This window comes from Ornithodoros turicata, chromosome 1 (assembly GCF_037126465.1).
Source record: "Ornithodoros turicata isolate Travis chromosome 1, ASM3712646v1, whole genome shotgun sequence".
Classification (NCBI taxonomy): Eukaryota; Metazoa; Arthropoda; class Arachnida; order Ixodida; family Argasidae; genus Ornithodoros; species Ornithodoros turicata.
Genome location: NC_088201.1, coordinates 105,101,418 through 105,124,580, shown reverse-complemented (window position 1 = coordinate 105,124,580; position 23,163 = coordinate 105,101,418). Strand labels below are relative to the sequence as shown.

The window sequence follows — 23,163 nt, the reverse complement described above, 5'->3', positions numbered from 1 at the left end:
TTATGTCAGACAACGCGCGCACCTTCCATCACGCCGCCCGCCTTCTTTCAGTCCTCTCCTCCCCCGATGTCCAGGACCTCGCCGCCCACCACCACATTCAGTGGAAGTTCATCCTTGAAAGGGCACCCTGGTGGGGGGGGGGGGGGGATGGTGGGAGAGGATGGTGCGTTCCGTCAAGGAGGCTCTGAAACGCTGCTTGGGCAGGCGGCGTCTTAACTTTGAGGAGCTCAGTACAGCCCTGTGCCAAGTAGAGAGAATCATCAACTGTCGTCCGTTAACCCACATCTCCTCGGACCCACTCGACCTCGAACCTCTCACGCCATCCCACCTTTTGCTCGGGAAAAGGTCCACCACTCTGCCCGGGATCAGCCCTGTCGCACCGCCAAGGGACACCAGAGGTCTTCAGCGTCACTTGAGGACCCAAGAGCAGACGAAACAGCACTTCTGGGCAAGATGGCGCAGGGAATACCTGCTGCAAATGAGATCCGCTCACATGGCACATTCCAACCCGGAGGCCCAACTGAGACTTGGAGATATCGTCGTCATTCACGACAAGGGGACACCACCGATGCTCTGGAAGCTCGGTCGCGTCACCCGACTCGTCCTTGGACGCGACGGCGTGATACGTGGTTGCGGTCTCACGTTGGCAAACAGGTCGACCATTTATCGCCCGGTTCAACTGCTCCATCGCATGGAAGCAGACTTGGGAGCACCGGCGGCCCGGGAAGGTGTTGAATAAAGACGAGGAGCGTGGAAAGAGAATGAGCGCGCGATGGGGCAGTGGGCTATAGTTCACGTGAATAAAGCAGTTTTCGAAACGCCAGCAAGACGAGCGGTCGCGTCCTCACTGCAATACCCAACAAGCACCACATAACAATGGGTCTTCTACTTAGACTCAAGAAGCTGCTTAAAACGTGCAAACACTTCATTGCAAAGGAGGTAGGGCATGAATACTTACGACCATCGCGTTCAGTGCAAAGTACTACTTTCTGCAGAAGAACGCGCTCTCCTGATATTGCTCACTGCTTTCGGAGGGAGCAGTGACGCACACGAGTGTGCCGTCGATGCAGCCTGCGTAGCAAATTGTGTGCTCTGTTAATCGATATGTTACATGGGTACATTTGTTGAGAGATTCCCCATAATCCATTAACTAACTTTACGAAGCACTCACCAATTACGCCGGGCAACTTCCACTTCCTCTAGAAACCAGCCGTTGCCGCCTGCACCTCTGCAGAGCTTAGGGGAAATTTATTCCACAGCGGTGCAAGGTGAAGCACGATGGCATTCGTCACTCTAAACAGCACCCTGCTGACTGTGCTCTGGGAGAAGGACAGATCGCGGTCAGTAGCAACCATCCCCTGAAAGCTGCCCGTGGCATAAAAGCGAAGGGCAATCACTATCTGGTCCGCAACTGTCAAGGTCCTCCTTGTCGCCCTTCTAGGTTGCAACGCGGGCCTAAGCTGGTGGCAGAGCCAGCGGACGAGTTCCTTCGTCAGCCTATATTTGTTGAGGAAAACTTGGTCACTTTCCTTGAAAGCATCCGCGCGCTCCCGGAATGTCCGTTCAGCGTCGTGCTCCAGCAGAACTCCCGGCAACGCGTATTGCATTGCAAATAGCGAGAGAGAGAGAGAGAGAGAGAGAGAGAGAAAGATATAAAATACAATAAAAAGTTATAAAAAGTGGAAATGTACAATTAAAATAGTTTCACTCAATATACACGTTGAAAAAGTCACAAACACACAACACAAATAAAACTCGGACGGCACAACGTAGAGAAAATCACTAAAGAATGGAGCGCACAGGAGAATTCAACTGGGAGCAGCAGAAAAGTGATGTAGAGGGCCGCGTTTCAGCAGTACTAGCACACGATGTTCGGGATACGCCCCGCAGATAAAGCAACCCCGTTATCGCCACGAACCAAGGAATTACGTTGCCGATATTTTTCCCCACTCCTCCAACCACCTTCACATATTACTTATCTTTTTCCTTTTCAACGTGCACCTGTATCTGCGCGCTGACAGTGCGATTGATAAGCACACGTCGCCTGCACGACTTGGGTGCAACATGTGGGTGGACATGCGCGTTTCGACGCTGAGTTTGCGTCCGGACCGCGAACTATGCATGGCGTGGAACGCAACCGATGCTCATATATTGCAATGTACACGGCGCAGTTGTCATCAGGGGCAGACGTGCATGAGTACATAGGGCTCTGTACCGATATGTCACTGCTTTAAATATTTTACACGCGAAAACAACTGTATACTTTGTTGATATACTTTATTTTTTGTGACATGGTGTTCGCAAGAATTTGACATAACAACCACATTTGCAAAATTTTACAAGAGCACATATCTAGGGGGCTTACGACCCCTTGGCTCCCCCCCAACCCCCAAATTCATTCTTGAACAGTACAGAGTCAACCGCCTTGCAGGCGCACCTCCTCATGATCGGTGAAGACTGGGTTCCACCATTACCGTAACGCGTAACGGAAAAGGAAATCGCAGTTCAACGCTGGAGCCGCACCATGTAGACGCACCTACATGGAGTCCAACAAACGGCTCACAAACTTCTGTCACACGTTATTGTTCAACCAACATGTATGTCCTCTTCGCAAGAAACAGCGGATAGCGAGTTAGTAAACCTTGTGGTACGAATGCGGTATCCGGCTACGTCCTTGCCTACGTTGGAATGCACCCATACAACACTAATAAGCTGCATTATTTCATAATACGACTAATATGCGCTATAAGCGATGCAACAACTGCACAGTTGTTGACCGTATTCATTTGCCATTCATACAGCCAATTGCTACAATGCAATGTCATTACGGTGGTGTGAGAACTTGCGCGGAGATGGCCGATGGCGTCTTGGAGAAAGAGCACATTTATTTTTAAGATCATGAATGGCGAGTTTCATCGCCAAGGGCCATACTTTGAAATAAAATACTGAGCTTCTGCATTCTAACAATGTATAGTAACAAGAGCCACAAAAGCGCCTTCTGAAAACCTCATTCTTGTCACGGTTTCTCGTAGCACACATAAGTTCATTCTCTTCGTCCGATAGCGAACAGCAATGCAACAAAAGTACGACAACCACAACCACGTTCTCAAATGAACAACTCCAGTTTCAGTTTCGTACTCGTAAAATGAAACGCTGGTGAACAGAGAAAGTGGTTCGGTCGATTTCTGTAGCTTCGGCGGCCAAAAAGGACGGCGGCGACGCGACTACGTGCAGCCGTGAAATGGTACTGGAAAGTGGCGCCCCAATGTAGAGTCTAGCCTCTATTACTGAATATAGCCGTCTTAGTTGTCCCTGCATTGGCTTCATGCTAATCAGGAACGAGCAGTTGCGCCCAGGAACGGCCGGAAACGCCCATTGGTCAGCTCAGTGACGTCAGCAATGACGCAACGAACCTGTCATATCCCCCCCCCCTCGGCGTCTTTCGTCTCTCCCTCTCTCTCCTTTCGTCTGCTCGTCAGCTGTGAAGAGGGAAGAGGACGAAATCCGAGCGCCGAGGTGACTACGAGTTCGTGCGTGCCGGCTGCGTGCGACTTGTGTATAACCTTCGGAAAATTTGGTCCTTGCATTAATGTGGAAATGACTTGCAGGGAACCCCAGGCATGAACGTTCCTCCGTAGTGACAGTTATTATGAGTTGTAACCGTGTGAAATAACTTGCGTGGTGGTTTGCAATAAACACTCTCCACAATTCAACATATAGTGAACTCTTTATGACATTTATTGTCTTGGCAGCGCTGGTGTACAAACGTTGACACTCACGCGTAAATGAAATAGTAGCATTTCCATATTTAGAATTATAATCCATGTCAAAGCCTGTGTCTCGCGTAACGTGTCAATAAATTTTATTTAAAGAGAGCAATAAAAGAAAAAATGACCGCTACTTTTCTGCTACTTGAATTACAAAAAGTATCACCTCTTTGGAACTCAAGTAGCAGAAAAGTAGCGGTCGTTTTTTCTTTGATTGCTCTCTTTAAATAAAATTTACTGACACGTTACAAGAGACACCGTGTATATTAATGAGTTAGAGTTCGAAAAGTTTGAACAACAGATATTCCACGTTCATTTTGGAAGTGTTTGCCTCTCGGATCTATGAGCAGTAGGGTTTCGTTGGGACACATTGGCCGTGACCCACATTGATTTTCAATGGGGACAACTCCTTTTCTCTTTTTTCGTTCTGTCCAGAAGAAGACTCTCTCAGAACAGAAACACACCAATGAAAGGTTCCACAGCGCACTATGCAACCTGACGCCTGATAGTTGACTCTTCTTAGGAGAATACGGCTTCTCGGATCCACGTAATCGTTGAGTCTCCATCGTTTTACATTGACAGGCTTGACTATACTAGACTTGATTTTATTTTTTCCGCATTAATCTTTCGAAAAGTGAGTGGATTGTGCTTAGTCAGTGATATCGCGATAACACGCGGTGCGCGTGTTTTCGAGGAGAGACGAGAAACGCCCGGGAGGGCGAAGTGAAACGGAATGGATTCCTCGGCATCGTCTTCAACGTGTCACCTGTGTGACAAGACGTTTTCCCAACGCAAGAACATGCTTGAACACTGCCGAAACGTACATGGCGTACACCTGCAAAGCGGCACGCTCGTGTGTCATTTGTGCACCGACACAAAGTTTCGATATCTCTCGGACCTTGTGCATCACTGCACAGAAGCACATCACTTCAAACCTCAACACAGCAAGCTGACATTCCTTTCATGGCAAGGTACAGATCCTTACTGCTACTTTTCATAGTGAACATACGCATGCCATTAATATTATGTGTGACAATATATGCAACAATAGTGTTATCGTGGTAGCAAAAGCGATGGCTCAAATTTTCGAATCTTCAGTTTTTTTTTTTTCTTCTCCAGCATTTCTGGACTGGAAAGCACAGGAGGAATCAGACAACCAAGTCAGCTACTCAGCCTCTACAGGTGTCAAAAAGCTATCCAATGGTACAACAAAACACTATTTTGAGTGTCATCGGTCAAGAAAGCAGCAAGCATCACGCAGCAAAGGCCACAGGAGCCAAAAAAGCCAAGGTTCATGCAAAACAGGCAGAGTTTGCTTATCAAGCATGACAGCCTGTGTACAATCAAACACAGTTGAAGTCTATTACCAAAGTGCACACTTCGGGCATGATTTCAATCCTGCCCATTTGAATCTGACAGCAACTGAGAAGTCAGCCATAGCTGGTTCGTATATGTCATATATTATACACTGCCCTTTCATATTTTGTTTGTGTGTTTGTATGCACATGCCATTATGAACTCATATAATGTACTGGGTATGTGTACTCAATTGTTTATTCTCTCTCATAGCCAAACTTGCTGATGGTGTTTCAATGAACGCCATACTGAAGACAGTCAGAAGGACAACTGGTTCTGCCCTTAGTCGAAGGCATCTGCTGTCAAGACAGGACCTACACAATATATGCACCCAATATGGAATCAACCATAAAGAACGACTGCATGAAAATGATACTCTAAGTGTGGAAGAATGGGTGAAGAGACATTCTGGGCAGGACTCTTCTGTGCTCTTCTATAAAAAGCAAGGACAAGAGGAGCACAACGACATGACTCCTGTCAATGTATATGCCAAGGATGACTTTGCATTGTACCTTATGTCACTCCCTCAAGCAGAAGCTCTTGCAGCATTTGGCAAAGACAAAATATGCACAGACGCAACACATGGCACCACGGGCTATGATTTTCATTTGACGACCCTCCTAACTGTGGATGAGTTTGGTGCTGGGATACCCTGTGCTTACTGTATCTCAAGCAAAGTGAACTCGGATGTGATGGCACATTTTTTTTTCCAAGATTAGGGAAAGAACAGGGTTAATAGACACAGATGTGTTCATGTCAGATGATGCCAAGGAGTACATCAACGGCTGGTTGAGTGCAATGAGTGAGCCAAAAAGGAAGCTTCTATGTTCCTGGCACGTGGACAAAAACTGGCGCAAACAAATAAATGAAATGGTGACTGCTGGTGTCCTGCGTGCAACTTTGTACAAGACTTGCAGAGTTCTCCTGCATTGTGATGACGAGCAAGAATTCACTCATCTCCTCAGTGCCTTCTTAGAAAAGCTACAAGAAAATAGTGACACCCAACGTTTCGGTCACTACTTTTCAAGGACATACGCTTGTCGTCCATCAGAGTGGGCTCTGTGTTTCCGCAAGGGTGCAGGTCTGAACACTAATATGTACCTGGAGGCCTTCCACAAAACCCTCAAGCATGTGTATCTTGAAGGTAAATCCAACCGAAGGGTTGACAGATTGCTTGCATGCCTTGAAAGCTTCACTGAGGACAGGTTGTACGACAGGCTCATTAAGATTTGCAAAGGAAAAAAGACATATCGAGTGCAAGCCATCGAGTCCAAACACAGAGCATCTGCAAGCATTCCGAAGACAAACATTACTGCTTGTGATGATAACAACTTCATCGTCAAGTCACAGACAAACCCAGGACTGGAATATACAGTTTCAAGGCTTGATGCATCCTGCAAGGACTGCAAGCTCTTCTGTTCAGTATGCCACGCTTGTGTTCACTCCTTTACCTGTACTTGCTATGATCACATGGTAAAGTTCAACATGTGCAAGCACATACATGCTGTAGCAAGCACTCATCTGAAGCAAGATCTCCATGATGTCCGAACTGGAGAGTTCTCTGAAGAAAATGCCAAAAGACTGGTGTCTCAAATTGAACATTTTGAGGAAACACAAGCAGCAGCACAGGACACACCATACACGCTGAAGTCGATTACTGTGGCCGAGGCTATCATAGGCAATCTAAAAACTGGTGCTGTCTCCGAGGATGTTGCCCAGGCTGTATTTAAAAAGCTCACCATGATATTGAAGGACATCGCACAAAACGAGGATGCGGCAAAATCCACACCGTCTACTGCACACAACAGAAAAGCAGAAAAACAGCTGCGGTTCTTTTCTACCAAGAAGAAGCGAACACAGAAGCATGACAGTGCAATAATGAAAATACCAACACATGCTGAGAAGGAACATTTAATCTGCTCCTTGAAGGGTGACGACGACAGTGCATTGGATATTCATACTGGCCCAGACCACTGTTACTAGACATTGTTGTTCCATTTCAAGAACATTATCAGTTCTATAATTTTGAAAAAGACTTGTGCATGTTCGCATATGCCACAAAGCTTTAAAGGGGCAGCACAATTTGTTACAATGAGATGAGCAGCTGAAATATGGCACCTTCATTGAAATTTCATTATTAAGCAATGTAATGGTGTTCAATCTGTAGATAAATTTGCCCCTTCATGGGTCAAAGGAGCAAGGGTTTCACATTGCCTAAAGCCCCCACTTAGAGGGATGGTTTTGTACATCATAAACCACTTGGTATGCATACCATTCAACAGCAAAAATCCAAGGGCGCAGACGAGCTGGTAACATTGCAAACAGAGGGTAAAAGGCGAAACACGGAGAATATGGGAAGACAGTAAAACACGTTTTCCAGCCTCAATAACACGTTGTACTGTATGTCTTTTCTCCCTGTCTCCCATTTCATTCTCTGTTTGCATACCATTCAATTCTCTGTGGTTGAAAATACCATATTGCAAATTTTCTTGCCCCAGAAGTTTACAATTATTAAATATGAGAATTAAACTGATCAAAGCTACATGGACAAACCCAGATCTGTGTTGGCAACAGCAACGTTTACTTGTCTCTACAATGGAAGCTGTGCGATAGCACGCTATATTCAGAAGTACCTGAACCGTGGCATCAATTTTCTTTCCGTGGCCAGATGAAAGGGGCATATTCTAAGAAACGACCTGCTTTTCCATTGAAAACAACTGTGGCAACACCCCTCGCATCCTCCCCCTTGTGAACGAAGAGATCAATAGGCGATACCCTCATGGCTTTTACCCTCATGGCATGACGTTTGCACGAGAAATGGGTGCAACGTGATGATCTACAATATGATATATATGCTATGACAATACATCTCTGCAGATTTCTTGAAAGGGCTTTCATAGGGTTATGTATATAAAGTACTTGAGACCACCCCTTTAAAGGCAATGATGGAGTATGAGTGTTTACTTCTGATGGGGACTTGCTTCTTGACCCTATACACAAATTACAATCTAGGTAGTGGTCGTAGATGCTGACACAACAGAAAGAAACTACCCCGCAAATTTGCCTTTAGTTTCACAGGGACATACTTGCCTCATTTTTACACACACCACCAATACATGTAATTCAGATGACAAGAGAATTTTTGAAAGAAGATAAAATGAGAGTGTACTGGAAACAACAACTATTGCAATGCCAAAAAATAATGAAAATATAAAATCCCACGATAAATAGTCGACTATACATTTAATGCACTTTTTCCACAGTCAGCACCACGAGAAAGCATGTAACAGTGTCCCTAGTTAAACTTTTGGTCCAAATAGATTTAATATGATGCTGGTGCTTGTTATGCGGTACAAATGCTCATTATATGAGACACTACAGTGATGTAAAAGGCTTGCATATGGTATTGTACTGTACATATATGCTAAGCTGCAAATGGGACTTGGGCATAGGACTAGGACTGTAGCAGCTGTGCAATTCATTTATGGGCATTCATCTATCGCCTTTTGTCTTATACTATATAACGCTAAAGAAGGGTTCGTAGCACTACACTTTGTAGAAGAGTACTTCAGTGCCAGAAACAGCTGCACAGGAATATAAGCAGCCTGTACAACCTGGTACCACTGAGTATGTCCCCATTATGCATGTGGACAAACAGATTAAAATCATACTGCTGAACATAATGTTTAACTTAGCCAGATGATTCTTTATCACATGGATAGCACTGCATGGTAACACATGGAACAACAGCTTCAACAGTGGTGGAAAGGAGAATATAACAATTATGTTTGGCTAACTTCATGGCACAACCACAGAGTTCTTGAAGAACACTGCTCCATAACGTAGACAATTTGAAGAATAGGATGTGTACAGTGGGTTTTAATGCCATAGAATGCCGGCTTCAGTAAATACTTTTGTGGCATTTCTTTGACCCAATATACCTTGCCCAGTACATCTCTTGAAGGAATCCTCAACTTGTGTTACTTATTTACATACGCATTATGCAAGTAGCTGGGCTTAACATACAAATTATTTTGATCATATTGATGTGTCAGCTCATGTTCCTTTGCACATTGCATTGGTTATCGCATCACATTTCCTGCTGACAAATACTACATTTCGAGTAGCCTGTCTTTCTCTGCATTTTGTACAAGAAAGGTAACTAGGAAGTGAATGTCATAGAAAGAACGCATCCATTGGAAGGAAATGGATAAGAAATAAGAAAGATATAAGAAAGAAAGAAGAAAGGAAATGGTAAGGATATGGGATTTTGGCACATGGGACTGTCACAAGGATTTCACTTAATTCTTCGCACCATCCACATGCCGTTCAGCCTATATTATCTATAGGGTTCTGCATAAACATGTGCTGCATACCAAAGCTGTTTAACTTAATGAGGGAGATATCTTCTGTCAGATCTAATAAACAGGATGCCTGCCTGTCCCTAATATGGTTTGGGTCTTTCACAAACGAGACATGTGCTTTCAATCAAGATCAACGGGGACACAATCTTCATCAAGTGATAATCACGCTGACATGGTCACTGGGTTTGCAAATCGGTACAGGCTTACTTTTTTGCATACGGGATAGAAAGTTCGCTCAAATACGACTTCGATTACTTCTCAAGCACTGATGCCGCAGCAGCTTCCAAGCAGTCAGATTGAGATTTCAAGATTCAAGCAACATTCCAGAATGGAATGCAAGAAAACCGAGGTAGTTGGGAGATTGATCACTTCTGCGTCTCGGACTTGAGCGCTAACATTCTCTTGCGTAGTTACACATACACGTCACAGACACACACACGCAACACCTCGCAGTCACAGCAACCGTCGCTGGATCATGTGTCTCCTATATCGCACCCCATCAACGGATAATATTCATAAACACGGCGCACGGCCCACACAACCAAAAACATCTAACGTTGAGGGGCCGACGGCTGTCATGGCTGGGTAATCACTCGCGTCTTTCCCCATACACCTCACAGCAAACGTCGCCGCATCCACTCATCGTAGTACATGTAATACATAACACTTTCGCCTCGTCCACAGAACCAAGAACAGCTCCAACGCCGCTGCCATGCCTCAAAACAACGAAAAAGAAAAAAGAAAAAACGAACGAACGAAAACAGAAAAACGTCACTAGTGACGTCACTTAGTTGACCAATAGGCGCTTCCGGCCGTTCCTGGGCCCAACTGCTCGTAATCAGGACCGTGGCCATACGTCATTTTGACGTAATCATGACGTAAAAGATTAGTCTCAAAGCTTAAAAGTAATCTAGGATCGAAAAGGGGTCGATTACTTTGAGCGGCGCGACTTTAGTGATGCGTCCGCATGCATACTTTTATATGATGTTGTATGAAGTGTGTATGTGCTCGTGGCAACAAAAAGTTCATATCTTTTTCGTTTAATGGTTTAATAATGCAGAAAGTATCGATGCACAATGCGCTTCACCGTCACAATTTCTCTGCGCTGATCGCCGCTCGTATGTGTGAGAGTGGCGCGCTTTTCGAAGCGTCGTGCAATCGATGTTCTTGCAATAGAAGTGTGCACACAAAATACTCATCGATCAAAATTCACTGCTTGTGGAGTAGAGTATCAACGATCATTTGAGTACCGTTATTACCCCCACAACTCACGAAGGAAGCATTTGAAAGACAACTTTCATAACGTCATCGTACGTCAGCACTCGAACACACACAAACATTGACAAAAATAAGCTGAAGCTCATGATTTAAAGCACAAACCGATTTCTTATAGTCGCGTTTCCGCTTCGCGCCACACTGTCCGTTCGATCTTTTGTGGGTTTGTTTTGTCGCCTGCCGAAGGCTCTGATGCCGCCGTGGGCCACCGGCGCCATCTCACGGCCACATACCGCTATTATAAACGTCAAGTACAGTCACGGTGTCACAGATACATTGCTGCCTTGCACATCTGTACGCCATGAAAAATAACAAAATGAAAAAAGGAAATTACGAGCGCGCTTTTGCGCACATTTCCCACGAAATTCAGTTTTACGCCAGAAGAGCTTTCTGTTTCCGACACCAAACAACCGAAGCAACAAGGCAAGGCGGGCGATTGTATCTCATTACGGCCGAAGTCTCAATACGGCCGAAAGTCTCAATACGGCCGAAGGTAGTCTCATTACGGCCGAAGATGTCTCATAATGGCCAAAAGTCAAAATGTGTATTGTGACGTGCATTGACATGAAATGTTGCTGCCAGGTATGGATATACATTCCAGAGGGTATAAGCCATGCAGTGTGCCCTTAGGGCCCTTATCATATATATAAACATATTGTGTGACAATCAGTATGTTATCATACCACAGCACAATGCAGGATATTGTGTAATGTGTACGCCCCAAAGGTAGTGTTGATGTTGCTGTGAAGCAGCAGGCTACTAGGTGGAGTTAGCTGCTTGTGGAGAGCTAGATGAACATCGGCTTTGTTGTGACGTTTTTTGGAGACATCCTACAGTCATTGGCCAAGAAGGAACACCTATCTCAGTCGACGTCAGTTTATTTTCATTCGCTTTACAATGGTACAATTCTTGCTTCTGGAATGAGTAGACCTGTAATAAGCAAAGAGCAACCATGAATAGGCTAGAATATTTAAAAAAAAACAGGCATTTGACTCTACCTGGCTGGTTTTAATGTGCACAAGCTGCATACATGTTGATATGTGTCTGTTATTTCATACAAGGCTAACATAAACCTTCATCTAGACAAAAAAATGAAAAAAAATGTGACTTCCAGGTAAACACAATGCATAACCATGAGATGAATTTAGTTGCATTAGTTCATTCACTTAATGGAAACATGTGAATATGAAACAGTGATACATTACAATTCATGAAATGATACATGCATGACTTTCCTTTTCTCGTTTCTTCTGATAAAAGTAGTGCACAAATTAACTCTCGTGCACTACTATACACAATTTTTCACTTCACAACAGAACCGTATGATACAATTGGTAATCTTAACAGCTCACCTCTTCAGCCAAGACTCCCTGGGCAGCAACATCCTGTTAGCCATGGAAGCCTGCAGGTAACATCTGATGCTTACCCTTCGAATATTCTGAATTTACATATTGTAGCTTAGAGGAATTCCGAATGCCCAGAGTGATACACACTTATAACATTGTGACATCATGCAGTGCAGTGGCATAAGCTCTAATGTAGTGCCCCACGAAAATGAACAAGGGGCAGTGGTTTATCCAGAATCCCAAGCACGAGAGGGGTGTTGGAAAAAATTGTGTGTGGGGGGGTCATCATTATAGTTAGGTCATTACAGCTTAACATATCATTACAGACGTATCTGAAGCTGAAATCGCAAGGGCACCCCCTGTAGGGGGTGCACAGGCAAAAACGTTAGGGGGGTGTAGGGGGGTCTGGATAAAGCACTGACGAGGGGGACTCCTCCACCCCATGTCAAGCCTCATAAAACACCTCCTGAAATATTTTCCTGGCTATGCAGCTGCATCATTATGACATAATTGTCATTGTTGTCCATAATTCTTGAATATGTTTTGAATATATGGAAAAAAGTCTGCTTGACAGCATATGTCTTATGGTGATCATCAAACAAGAGCATATGTCATTTTGTTCAGTGCCTTATGTACTTTTTTAAATTTCAGGTGGACGTAAATTGTAGAAGGCAGCTAGTGGGGGAGAAGATCATGGTCATAGGTCATGTGGCTCCTGGAGCTCCCAGTGGGCTCCCTTGTGGAGTACTTTTCAGAACACACACACACACAGTTTGCTCACAGAACCAACGAGTAGGATGTTGCTTGAATACTGAGAGAAAATGGCGTAACACATACAAATATCGTGTGACACATATGACAATGAAAACATTTTTCACGAGGGATGCATGAAACACTGTCGCAATATTGTGTGCATGAACCATTGTGTGTGACACAAGCCGTGGGGGCACACCGCCTCGGACACATTTTGGGAAGCATAAAACACAGTATATACACAGCTAATATGGTGGATGCTTCTTTTTTCTTTTTGGCCGTTATGAGACATCTTCGGCCGTATTGACACTTTGGCCGTAACGAGACACTTGGGGATTAAAGAATTTTCGGCCGTAATGAGACTTTCGGTCGTAATGAGACTTCGGCCAAAATGAGATGTTACCAGGCGGGCAGGTCACAGGTGTGGCCTTCGGGTTCTCAGGAGGAAACATCGATAAGGCGTGTTGCATCCCAAGATAATACGTTGTGTCTTTGGTTGATAAAAGATGTCAACCACTTTTAATGTTCACGCCTTTTTAGACTGTCCACCAATGACAGAAGAGATTTGAAGTAATCGAGCTCGATTACTTTGACCAGGATCCCCAGGCCAAAAGTCACTGCTTTCTTTGCTGTACGTCTGACTCACTTCGTGCAGCCAGAAGACTACGAAGAAGTTCCATTTTCTCCTTGTGTCGTCGCTCTTTCTGCTCTTCTTTGTCAGCATGGATTTTCCACAGTACTGCTGGTATTTAATCTGTCTCTCTTTTTTTTTGTGTGTGTGGTGCCTCCCCACTCGATTGGCTCTCATTTGACTGGGAGGAAGGCTTATATTCGACACGTCCCGGTCCCCTCAGAACTCCAGACCCCCTCCAGACTATCATCAATTGCATGAATAAACTCTTCATCATAGGGAACCGGAACAGCATCTGCACCTGACGACCTGTTATGATTTCGCATGTCAGTACGTCTCTTCTCTTTTGTTTTAAATGTATTCTGACACTGCTCTGCAGATTTTCTAGTGCGAAGCTCATGTTGAATGTTGCATGAGACGGTTTCCCACATAGTTTTTCTGTTTTTAAGTGCTTTCATGGGCCCCACTTGCTTAAGGTACCTCTCATATTTCACGAGCATGAACTTAGTTTCACCATCACTCCACTAATTTTGACCACGGACAAGTGCCGCAAGCTCTCGCTGTGCCTGCAAGTTCTAATGACTGGTGCTGGAATTCTGGACCTCAGAGCAGCTCCTGCTTTCATGATCCGCATGCAGGAAAAAAAGAAACATACCCATGTAGGGTGCCGACGGGTCGGAAGAAGAAGAAGCGAATAAGAGGGTAGTTCGAACTCGGGCAGGGGCCTAGGATAAAACGAAGATTCTTGTGTTGGGCATATTACAACCGACATGCAGTTCATATCAAGAAACCTCATACGATATCACTCCTCTTTAGAGGTCATCACGTAGTGTAATTTGTAGTCCTTCACACAATTATTACTGTGGTCAACATTAAAGCCTGAAGTTTTGAGGAAAGTCTTTCACGATAGTGGTGGGAGCGGGGGGGGGGGGTGAAAATTGAATAACGAAGTATAACTATAACCTAAATCCGTATAAGTTGAGGTAGATCGGACTCTGGAATGAAGTCATTCATACTGCACCCCCAAAACCCATTAGTGTCGATTTGTAGACCTTATAAAATGGGTTGCACGACCTAACGCGGTCAAGTGCTGGGCCATTTGTCGGGTATCAATTCGGTTTTATCTGAAAATGACCATGGTGAATTCGGTGTTGAAGCTTCCGGCTCTATAGTAACCGTGGGCAGGCGAGGATTCTGATACGCCAAGGGGTACCGAAGGTGCAGCAACCACAGAGAAGTCGTCGGAGAAGAATTTGGACTGCAAAGCGTGCAGCTTCACTGGATCTATTTCGCAGCAAAACAGTTGCGCGTCAGCCGAATGCGGAGAAAAAAACTTTACGGACGCACAGGCTCTACGCTCACCTAACACTAATTCGTGCATTTCATTCGGTGTCATCATTAACCGACGTGTTTTTCCGTTGACGACAACGTCGACTGTATTCATGGTTTAGTACGGTTGTCGCACTTTCGGTCGCTGTCGGTCGAGGAACTCGCGACCATCTGTTCAAATGACCCGCAAAGAGTCAGGCCGCCAGGTGCCGCTCGCTACGAGCTGCGCAGTGTAACGAGCACTGATCTCTAGGTGGCGCACGCTAGTATCCACCAGGTCCACGAGTGCAGTGCAGTTTCATGTTCGATAATGCTTCCACCCAGGGCACAGCCAGTGTAGAGCGCCACGCACCACGGTGGTGGGAGGGCAATTCCGGGGCAAGTTTATCGAGGACGCCACAAATGTTGAGTGCTCTCAGCTTATCAAGGCGACGGTTGCGTGTGCTCGAAGCATTTTGCGCCAGAATGCTACGAAGTCGTTCACCTGACGTCCGATTTAGACTCAGAACGTGATGAGGCCGGATGAAAGCGTATAGACAAATTTATTTAAGCGTGATGAGTATTGATTTGTGGGCGCTAAAATGGTTGGTTATGTGAGTGGCTGTTCTGGAACACCAAGTCTATGCATGAGCCATGTCGGTGTCGGGTCGGTGCACAGCGTAAGGTCCGGAGCAACGGCGCCGGCGGCGAGATGCAAATTCAAGTGGCCCAATTCAGCGCCAAGCGCTTCAACGTTTTCTTGGCGATCGGTTCTATTTGTTGCTAGATGGGTGCGATAAACTTTGATATGCTGCTTATCACAGCGCCTCCTCGTTGTAAAAGGGTTCCTTTATTCACTTACTATTGTGGGGGAATTACGGTGCACATTTAAAATGCAACGTTAAATTCGTTCTACGTTGGGATCGGAACGGTAAACGTCCTCCCGTTTCGTCCGCGTGAACAGTCGTCACTGAGGGGATTTCGAATTGAGACAGGTTAAAACACTGAAAGTTATCTAACGTGTAGGAGACGACGTGCTTCTCTTTCTCGTAATAAAAGTGTAGTATTTTTATATCGGTTATTTTCCGCTCCCCACGTGAGTGGGTTCCACTATATCTGTGTAGATGATTATGTTGTGAAACGGGGGTTCCTAGAGTATACCTCGACTGAGCTCGTGGCATCCTCCTCCTCCCCCGCGGACACGGTACGCGATTCGAAGCCCAAAAACACAGCCAGGTACCCGGAAAATCTTAAAGGGACTCTGAGCGGAAGTGCCGTCAATTTTTTATTTTCATGCAGTGCAAAAGCTTCTTGTGCGTACGAGCTGCACCCGGAATATTTCGGCTGTGCGCCGCAGCGTAATATACCAAATGCGGGAGCGAAACTCGTTCGCCTTTCCCTCTCTACTAGAGAGATCGGCACCGAAATCTAACATGTTTGTAGTAGACTTCCTGGAGTGTGACGTCAATAAAACGAGAATAGTAATTGGAGGGTTCTCCGAACCGAAAGTTCCGTTGTTAGTTAGTGGAGCTGCGGTTCTCAAGATGGACGTCGAAGTAAACATGGCGGAGTCACCTAGCAAACTTTTCACCAACATTTCGTCTACTGAAAGAGAAATTCTGTTGCGTGCCAAGGAGTTCGGGAGCCTTGCTTTCGAAACTTCGCCATCGCCGAAGCTGCCAATGGAACCCGAAGTGAACGATCAACGTAGATCTGGCGTGCAGGAGGCCAATACTGTCAGCCGCTTGACTTCCACGGACAGTTGAACATGCTTTTAAAAATTCACAGTCATCGGGCACGTTCTTTTCCTCTGGTATTTCTTTCTCCATTTTTTCTTTTGTTGCTAAGGTGCCTAAGAAAGTCGAGTGCTTTTGTTGCAAAGAGCTGGAAAACACAGCCGAAAATTTGCAGTACGACTGCATAAAGGAAACACCAAGATTTCAAGCTTTTGTGCCTCAACACAGCTGTTGTGAAGGTCGCATATTTCGAATTTCGAATTAAGAAATTTGTACAAATAAGTCGTCAGAGTCGTACAAAGTCGTACAAGGAAGTTCAGTGTTCTACAGATCTTCTATGCCTACATTTCTGCAGGAGGTACAGATACACAGAATTTCGGTAATTTGCAAGGTGGGTCTCGCACAGACTTGGAAGGCACAAAAGAATGGTCATTCCAGCCTGTGCAGTAAACGCCATTAGGGAAGCTTTTCCAACTGAAAGCGCCACAGGTTTCAAATACCCAAGATGTTAATTCAAGGTAGTTCTTTCAACATTGTGTCCATGCTGTTTACATTCTTCGTTTAAGATTCTTTATAATCGTAGCTCAGGTCTTGAGGAAGAATATTTGTGCTAAGACTCAAAGCTGTTCTGATGCCCACTGCAGTATCGTATATATAACTTTCAAGTATTTAATATGCAGCACGTGCAGATAATAATTGACCACAAGATTAGAAGCATTGCCATTTACTCTGCAGGACCAACATGGTGGGAGCCATGCTATCTTCAAATTGTATTCTCGTTTGAAGTCGATACGTCTTTCCCATGCATACTTTTGTATTCACATGTGTAAGCATACATATTTGCATGCGCTCTTTGTGTAGGTAACAAATGGAGTGTTATGTAGAAATACAATGTTATCTAGTAGCATAAAGGCGCATATTATAATTGCAGTTTTCATTGAGAGCAATGTCTGACTAACATCCTCAAGTACAAATGTATCAAGAACGCAACTGCAAGAACAGAACATGAGCATGCATAGAAGAAGAAGAAGTCTTTATTTGAAACAGTAGAATTGCGTACAATGTAATTAACAGGATTGCAAGGTCAAGCCTGTGATGCAATCCGCAGTCATCAAGTCAGTAGACCATAACAACAAAATAAAGTTACATCAAGTGCTCTGAACATGAAATGAAGTTACAAGTACAATTCCAACATGTAGAATAACCGTTAAGAAAAGTACGGCATGCAACTTGGGGTAAGGGGCCATTTAAACGATGTGTTATTGCCTTTTGTGCATAAGATATGACTTAAGTTTTGTTTTGGTGAGAGTATAATTGGGTTATTGCCTTATCGTTATAGGTAAGGTATTCTATTCCTTTCCAACGCAGTACTCTAGGGTAAATTTGCCGTAGTTCGTACGCGGGACAGGGACCTTGATCATCCATTCATCCCTTCGTAAGTTGCAGGTGGAGGAATGACGAGTAAATGAGACGATATGAGTAACGTTATTGCCCTGAATTATTTTGTGTACCAGTGAGCAAACTTTGTACTTTATTAAGGTGAAAATGTCCATGACGGATAGCAAGTTCAATGCAAACGAGATTGAGTTTCTCGGCGACATTTGCAGTAATATACGTAGCGCCCTTTTTTGCAATAGATATCGCGGGCGAAGTGTTGTTGTGTAGGTAACGCCATATACCTCCAATTCGTAGTTGATGTGGGAGTGTACTAATGCATACCAAAATGTTAAGCAGAGTGTGTATCGAAAATAATCGTTGTGTTTTCGATAATGCGTACAGCCCAGAGCACATCCTGTTACGAATTGTAAGGATGTGGTTGTTTCACTTTAAGTGTTCCTCTAGGATTACGCCTAAAAACTTCGTTAGCTGTACTCTTGGTGGATGGTGTAAAGAGAAGTAGAGGTGATAGTTATCGAGCTGTACCTGGCTTTGAGAGGGGCGAAACACAACGTAATTTGATTTCACGAAGTTTGGAACAAGTTTGTTGCTCGAAAGCCATTTTGTTCAAGTATCAAGCACGTTGTTCGCTCGCTTAAACACCTCGTCAGGTGTTTTGCTCTCGGTACGAAGCTCTCTCTGTGCCCTCTAGCTGCGTCCTCTACGCTCATCCGCGTAGAGGACACAGCTTTCGTACATGTAGTTAGGCAATTCATTAATAAAGGCCAGGAATAAAAATGGGCCCAAAATCGAGCCCTGTGGCACACCGATTCCGCAGACTCTGCGCTGTGACACGTGCTTTCCAATTGCTACGAACTGCTCTCTGTGAGTGAGATAGCTCTTAATTAGTTCCGTACTTTTGCATTTTTAAAATTAAGAGGTTATGATCGATCAGGTCGAACGTCTTGGACAAGTCAACAAATATGCCCATAGTGAGCAGCTTTGAATTTATGTTGCGCTTAATTCTTTCCGTGACATTACTGAGTGCCAACGTCGTGGACTTATCTTTTCTAAAGCAAAACTGGAATGTACTTAAAATATTGCAGCTTTCAAAAAAATTTCAAGCCTCCTAAACACAAGTCTTCCAATCACCTTACTCAGAGAAGACAATATGGCAATCGGCCGGTAGTTCGCAAGATGGAGTTTACTATACCCTTTTTATATATGGGTACAACTCGAGCTACTTTTAGCTCCTTAGGAAAGAGGCCACTAGTAGACATCTCATTGACAAGGTCAGCAATGATACCAGCAAGCAAGTGGCGGAACGTCTTTAGGAAGCTGGCAGGAACGTTATCGTGCGCTGTGGATTTTTTACAACGGAGAGCACCCAGCACAGATGAAACTTCTTCGACAGTGACTTGTGTAAGAAAACAAGTTACATTGTTAATGTGGGCCGGAAAAGAGCTGCGCGTCTGTGGCCGGAAGGAAATTCACATGCTCAGTAATGTTAGAGAAATACTTGTTAAATGCATTTGTTATTTTGACTTTGTCACTGACTAATTTCCCCTGTTCATGCGTGATGGATGAAACCTCGTTTGACAACTTAGTAGGTCGGTTTATAGCAGTGTTAATTACCTTCCAGACCTTCTTTGTGTTTTTGGCACATTCACTTATAGAGGCAGAAAAGTGCTTCTCTTTGGCAGCGTTAAATACCCTTTTTAATATCCTACTGTATCTGGTGTAGCGAACACGCAGAGTCATATTCTCAGGGTGCATCCTCCACTTCTTATACAAATTGTTTTTTGTGTTTTATGGATACTAACAGACTTTTTGTAACCCACATTTCACGAGGGGTACTTCTTTTGCTGTGCAATCTAGTGGATTTTGATTCAATGTTCTTTAGAGCCATGTGGAAGTAGGTGAATTTGTCTTGGACGTTGTCATGGCAACTGAATCCCCACGTCTGTGCTCTCAAGTGACGTTCAGCAATATTGTAGTCTAAAAATGAACGCCTTTTATAATTGGTATAGCAAGAATGCTCACTGGTAAGAACTACATATATCAAATCATGGTCCGAAATGTCGCATGCTATTATGCCATAGTTCAAGTTTTCTATAAAAAGATTAGTGATAATGTGATCTATTAGTGTACTTGTATTTTGTATACTGACTATAGTAGCAGCATCAAGTATCTGTCTAACTCCATGATTCGAGAGTATTTCTTGGTAGTGATTACTGGTAGAATTACTGCAGAGCAGGTCAAACAAACAAATAACTTTATTACGGGATGATGGCTGGGGAGTTTCATCGCCAGGGGCGAAACTCTACCCCATTGCTGGTGGTGATGCGGGGAATGAAATAGTGAGCCACTTCACAATAAGGATCGAAGTCCCGTGGTGTCGAGAGAGCCTTGAGGGCAGAGCGTTGGTGTGCTGGATGTGGCCAAGGACCAAGCAATTTTGTGACAGAGAGGGGCCGGGAGTTCTAGCTCGTTGAGGGATGCGGAGAGTACGGTTCGAGAAGGTTGGTAGTGTGGGCAATGAAGAAGAATGTGCTCTAGATCTTCAACAACATCGCTGTGGCTGCAGTGGGGAGAGGAAACTTGTCTAAATCGGTAGCGTCACTGTGCTGTGAAGACCACGTTGAGGCGCATTCGATGAACTAATGCGGCATCTTGACGAGAGGTATGTGCAGGCATGCGGAAAGGGAGCGCTGGATGAACTATGCTCAGCATGGCGGGGGGTAGAATGTCAGCGGTCCGTTGGCGGGTAGCCAGAGGAGCCACGAGGCGTCGAAGTACGGACCGACGATCTCCTCTCAGCAGTGCAATACGCGTCCGTTTCCGAGACGAGAGAGCTGCTTCGGCAGCGCTGTCAGCCTGTTCATTGCCTTCGACACCGCAATGTGCTGGAACCCATTGGAGAACGAGCCTGTGCCCTGCATCGTAGACAAGTTTGTAAGCAATTAACACATCCATAAGCAACGGTGCGGAGGAACCTCGTATGCCAGAATTTTCAATTGTTTGCAGCGGAGATGTTGAGTCAGTGAAGGCCATCCAATTCCGTGGGGTAAAGTGAACGATGTGCTGCACAAAGAAAAGTATGGCATAGAGTTCCGCAGCTGTGGATGAGATATGATGTCAAAGGCGACGTCCTTCAACTACGCCTTCGGATGGGATGACGAATGCCGACGTGGACTTGCCATTTCGAGATGCGTCATCGGTGTATGCGGCGGCACAGTGCCTGGCGTGTCCTCTGCGCTACACGATGGAAGTCGCTTTCAGGACGGTATCGAATTTTCGTGAGGAGTGGGTGACGGGGAATGTGCGCACGCAAACGTAGGAAGTGTCGAGCCGTTTCCCACTCACGAAGCACCTCCACCGTTAGTTTGTAGAGGAGGTGGTGTTCCTCTACACGAGTCCAGACCGACGGTGATGGAATGCCATGGAGAGGCGATGACGGTGGCCTATCTCCAAGGCCGCGCCGGTGGAACTGAGGCAGGTGTTCCTGGCGTGTGGCCACCTTCGTCGCAACAGTGCTCCCCCCTCAGACGCAGAGCGGCGACAAGAAAGATAGAAGAATCACGTTGACACAGGAGGGAGAAGCAAGAGCGACCGTGGATGACGCTCACTGCTGGACATGTCCATGGCACGGCAAAGCACACGTGGCAGGAAGAGGTCGATGAGGGCGAAATTGAGTTCGTGGACGGGTGCCGGAGTCGTCTGGTGCGAGAGCTCGTATGGTCCCAGGAAGTGAGGCTGCGTTAGCCGTGTTCACTGCAGAGACGCCGGCTGAAGCGTGCCGTGGCCTCGGTTGCCGCGACCGCCGAAACCGGCAGGGGAGCACGTTGCTCAGTTGTCGCGGCCGGCAGCGGATGCGAGTCGAGATGTGGAAATGAAGTGGTGGGTCGTCAGTGTACCGGAAGCCATGGACAACGCAGGTCGGTCCCTGGAAGCCGTGAACCGGTGAGAGGATGCAATGATCATTGAGCGGTCGGGTCGTTGCGGGTCGGTTGGATCGGTAGCTGATCGGTAGCGTGGATGGAAGCGGTCGGCGTGTCGGGCGAGAGGCGAACACCGGTCGTGATGTCGTCGTGATGAGTCGAATAATGGCTGTGGCTTCCAGGGAGAGCGTGCCGTGGTAGTGCTAGTCGATGGTGTCGTCAGAAATTTGGGATTGTGAAGGGCCGAATTGCGCCGAACATGGTGTTCTTCGTTCGGGTCACCAAATGTAGAGGAGGTGGTGTCCCTCTACATGAGTCCCAACCGACGATGATGGTATGCCTGTGTCCTATCTCCATGGCCGCGCCGGTGGAACTAGCCCGCCATAGTGGAACTAAGCCAGGTATTCCAGGCGGCGCGACCCATCTCCCGTTCGTCTGCTCTTTTGACTCTGAACCCATACTTGGACGCAAACTCGCTTCTTCGGGTGGGAGGAAGATTGGAGTTCGCCGACGAAGAGGACAGCACCCGGCATCCCGAACTTCTCCCGGCCAAGCACCGTCTCACAGAGTTGCTCGTGGTTGACGTCCACCGGCGCCTCCACCACACCAGAGTGCAAGACACCCTCTGCGAACTGCGGCTGAAGTACTGGATTGTCAAGGGCCGGCAGACTGTTCGCCGCGTTCTCCAAGCGTGCCTACAGTGTAGGCGTCGACGGCAGTCCTCACAGACTGCACCTGTTGCTCCTCTCCCGCGTGAAAGAGTTACTCCCACGAACCCGTTTGATGTGGTAGGCGTGGACTTCGCGGGCGCTTTGTACGTGCACGAAAACGGCAAGCAGCGAAAGGTGTACATAGTCCTGTTCACCTGCGGCGTCACACGTGCGGTGCACCTCGAGTTAGCGCCCGGAATGTCCACTCAACACTTCCTCAGTGCCTTCCGGCGTTTCACGTCCAGACGCAGCGTGCCATCCCCCATGATGTCCGACAATGCCCGCACCTTTCATCAGGTGTCTCGTCTGGTCTCCTCCGAAGATGTACTGAATTTCGCGGCGACCTACCGCATCCAGTGGAAATTCATTGTGGAGAGAGCACCTTGGTGGGGCGGGTGGTGGGAAAGGATGGTCCGCTCCGTCAAGGACGCCCTGAAACGGTGTCTGGGAAGGCAGCGCCTCACCTTCGAAGAACTCACCACCGCCCTCTGCGAAGCTGAGTGCATGGTAAACTGCCGGCCACTCACTTACGTGTCACGTCTGAGACCGAAGACCTGAACCCTTTGACACCGGCGGACTTCCTCGTGGGAAAACACCTG

General features: G+C 46.1%; 1 protein-coding gene across 1 annotated transcript; it reads left to right on the top strand.

Annotated features, from left to right (window-relative positions):
• The first annotated feature begins 5,876 nt into the window (after positions 1-5,876).
• On the top strand, positions 5,877-7,106 carry LOC135381638 (uncharacterized). Its single transcript, XM_064612558.1, has one exon. It carries the CDS (start codon positions 5,877-5,879, stop codon positions 7,104-7,106), a length of 1,230 nt encoding a protein of 409 aa, XP_064468628.1.
• The last annotated feature ends 16,057 nt before the right edge of the window (positions 7,107-23,163 follow it).

Excerpts from the sequence above, each read along its gene's own strand:
- LOC135381638 (XM_064612558.1), top strand. The coding sequence starts at position 5,877 with ATGTCAGATGATGCCAAGGAGTACATCAACGGCTGGTTGAGTGCAATG.